This window comes from Corvus brachyrhynchos, unplaced genomic scaffold, assembly GCF_000691975.1.
Source record: "Corvus brachyrhynchos isolate BGI_N302 unplaced genomic scaffold, ASM69197v1 scaffold3, whole genome shotgun sequence".
NCBI classification, from domain to species: Eukaryota; Metazoa; Chordata; class Aves; order Passeriformes; family Corvidae; genus Corvus; species Corvus brachyrhynchos.
In genome coordinates, this window is record NW_008237619.1 from 10320458 (window position 1) to 10324088 (window position 3631).

Sequence of the window (3631 nt, forward strand, 5' to 3'; positions counted from 1 at the left end):
AGGTCCAGAGGCGCAGCAGTGGCAGACCCATCAGCAGCCTGAGGCTGGCACAGCAGCAGCCCCGACTGATCCAGCTGCGGGAGAGGAAGGCTACACAGATGCTGGCAATTGTCCTGGGTGAGTGAGAGCCATTCTGCCTGTAGGGTGCAGGGGGTGATGGTTTGGGACTTCCAGGAGCACAGAATCTCCTAATATTGAGATTTTTAAAAATGCAGGCTAGGCCCTGGCTTCAGCTGGTACCGCTTTACAAACTCAGGTGAGACAGTGGTGGGACATTTAGGGATCTAGAATAATGCTCCCAAACGTTGAGAGCCAAGTATGTTAGTGTTTTATTTACTATGTTTTGTTACCCTTGTTTAAAATCAGATGCCAACAAGCCCTACTAGAGGGAGCAACAGCCAACACCTTTGCTTTTCCTTTGTTTTACTATTACAAGGCTGGAACAACCCTAAGTTTCTTTACATGCAGGAGCTCTTAGATCCAATTACAGAAGGGGAAGCTGAGGGCAAGGAGCCACAGAGGAACCAGTTCATACAACTGGGTAGAGAAGCCAGGTGACTGGTGTCCCTGTCACCTGCTGTGGTCACCAGATGCACTGCTTCCCCCCATTAACTCACTAGTAGCAGGGAAATAAAGCAGCCCTCATCCTAATTGATTAAAGCAGCTGAAGCAGTGGATTTTCCCTCAAAGTTGTGCCCACTTGCTTTTGTCTGTCATCAAACCACTTCTGATCCATTCACAAAGCTGGTCGCAAGGAGCCCAAGCTTTTGCCAAATCCCTGTGTCAGGAATAAACATGGCCTTCAGTGTTTGTGAAATACAGAAACATCATGGAAATAGTGAGGGGGTGGAGGGAGAGGGCACCAGTGCAGGCCCCTTTCCAAATAGTTCTGCTCTAAACTCAATGGATTATTTTCTGCCTCTCTCTAAACTCAGGGGCATTCATAGTCTGCTGGCTGCCCTTCTTCTTGATCCATATCCTCAATGCCCACTGCCCATCCTGCCATGTGCCTCCAGGGCTTTACAGCGCCAGCACCTGGCTCGGATACGTCAACAGTGCCCTCAACCCCATCATCTACACAACCTTCAACACTGACTTCCGCAAAGCCTTCCTCAAGATCCTCTGCTGCTGACTGCGGGGCCACAGCGGGCTGCACAGGTCTGCAGCAGCTGCCTGGGCTGGCACAAGGCAGTGGGGAGTGCCGTGCTGCCCTCGGCCACGAGCAGCGATGGTCAGCCAGACGTGGTCATTGCCGACAGCCAGGTACCCCCCAGGTACCCCCCCTGAAGAGCGGGAACACGCCCCACCTGCATGGCTGCCTTCCCACACCGAGCCTCAGTGCTCCTGCCTGAGACAGTACAAGTGCTTCCCACTTCTGGGGAAGGAGGGAGGGAGGGGAAAAAGAGAGACAAACCAGTGAGTCCCTCAGTGCTGGGCACAGCTCCGGGTGTGCAGCAGATCCGCCACCACAGTGCATCCCTCCTGGGAGCTGCCAGGCTCGCGGGGCACACGGGACCCAAATGCAGATGGCATCTCTCATCTCTGCTGCCTCCATGCTGGAAATGCGTTTGCCCTCCCACAGCTGGATCCTCAGCCTGCAGAAGGCACCCAGCTCGTGCACAGCAGTCCTAGCAAGAGGACAGAACATGACCTCTTTGATAAGGATCCTGATCTCTTCAGTCAGGAGCCAAGAGCAAAAATTGGACAAGGAAACTCAGAAACAGAGCACTGATGGAGAAATAACAACTCTCCTGTTGTTTCCATCAAAAGGTTTGCCTCATAAGACTGGGTCAGTCTAAGTGCTTGAGAAAATCGCCCTAGTTGCAAATGAAATCTTCCCTTGTGCTGCCAGCTTGTATTTTACTGCTCCTTGCAAGATAGAGAGGTGGCTGCCCTCCCTCTGGTAGGTCAGTTCACGTGAGAAGTGGAGCACTACCCCAGGGTCCCCTCTCCTCCTGACCCAAGGACCAGTGATAGATTGGCTGCTAACTACCACACACCCCAGTGATCTACTGTGGCCACTGAGAGAACAAGGCCCGTGATAGCTCCCAGAGTCTCAAACCTGTTTTTTCAGCTGGTTGCATGCATCCTGTCTCAAAACCTGTTCACGGTCTCTTTGGAACCAATTTTCACCCTTGCTCCTCTCCTGACAGGAGCACTGCTGACAGGTTTAGGGTTTGTACCACCTGGCTGCTGCAATAACTCCTGGTACAATCCATACCTGGGGGAGAGCTGTTTCATAACATCTCTCTCAGTAAGAAGGGACATTTGCCTTGGGATCAGCCCCAGGACTCTCCCTGACACTCTTGTCCTCACATACGGCATCTGTATATCCCAGCATCTAGGAGCTGGCCAAATACAGCCTGGCCGCAGTCTCCTTTCCCAGCAGTATTTTACAAAGCCATCTCCAATAGTTCCTGGATGAAAAAAACAGGCAAGTCCTGATGTACCAGGTAAGCTAGTCTCATGTCAGGGCACCCTAATGCTCTTCCCCTCATATAGACAAACCTGGCATGGGCCAGAGAGCCTCAAATGGTTCTCTCATTTTGCCCTCTTGCAGTACTGGATCAGAGGCTTCAGCTCTCACTCCCAGGACTTGGCTTAGTTGTGCTGTCAGCCATGCTCGTTTGGTAGCTTTGGTGTGCTGCTCCTGCCTGTGTCTGTGCCACAGCTTCTCCATCTGGGAAGGGCTTCCTTTCTTTCCTAATATAAAGCCAAAGCCATTGTCCTCTGCCTCCAGAGCACATAGCAGAGCTCTAGCTGCTGCTTTGGTTTGTCTGGGTTTTGGGAGGAGGATCTTGTGGAGAGCATGTGTCATTTGCCTGGGCAGGTGCCCTCCATTCTGCATTGTAACTGCCTTAACCCAATAAAACACAAGTGTAACTGGAAGTTTTGGTACCTTTGTGCTGAATGTACCCCCTTCCATAAGCCTTTTGTCACCTGCAGCCCTCGTAACACTTTCCCTTTAAAAAATTATCATCCACCTGGACACCCACAAGAAGTCTTTATTATTACTTGCATTTTCCTTGCACTGGGAAAGTAATCAAAGGCTGCTTTAAGCACTTCCAGCAGATGAATTCTGAAAATGTGGTCAATTAGTTTCCCAGCTATGCCAAGCAGACATGCAGTAGTGTTGCTCCATCTGCTCAAAGATGCTGGATAGCATGGGAGGCACCCAGCACACAGGATGGAGGAGCTATGAATCGGGTGAATCAACCTGTGGACAGACTGCCACTCACTGCTTCATAACAAAGATCACCAGCCCAGTTGCTCTATACAACAATTGTCAGAAAGGAGGAAATTAAAAGAAAATCTTTTAAGGGATGAGTAGGTTCATTTCAAGACCTGGCCTAGCATCTCTCAGGGGTCAGTTTGATCTTACCTGAATTTGAACCTGTTCTTCAAGGAGTGCTCCCCAAGATGATTCAGAATACAGGTAAGAACAGGAGGTGTGGCAGAAGACTAAGCAGCATTTTGGTGTCCACACAGCTATAAGGGATGGGGAAAATTCTGTATCTAAACATACAGTCCTTTCTTTACTAACTAAGATTTGAGCTATCCTATCACAGAACTGACAGCAACCTCTTGAACTATAACCTGCTATGGACAAAAAAAAAAAAAAAAAAGACAG

General features: G+C 50.0%; 1 protein-coding gene across 1 annotated transcript in view; it reads left to right on the top strand.

Moving 5' to 3' along the window:
- The window catches only part of DRD3 (dopamine receptor D3), a 13770-nt gene extending 10881 nt beyond the window's left edge, over nucleotides 1-2889 (top strand). The window contains exons 6-7 of the mRNA XM_008631892.2: nucleotides 3-117; nucleotides 936-2889. Of these exons, the coding sequence (XP_008630114.1) occupies nucleotides 3-117; nucleotides 936-1132 (312 nt within the window). The 3' untranslated portion in view covers nucleotides 1133-2889. The remainder of the gene's footprint in view (nucleotides 1-2; nucleotides 118-935) is intronic.
- The last annotated feature ends 742 nt before the right edge of the window (nucleotides 2890-3631 follow it).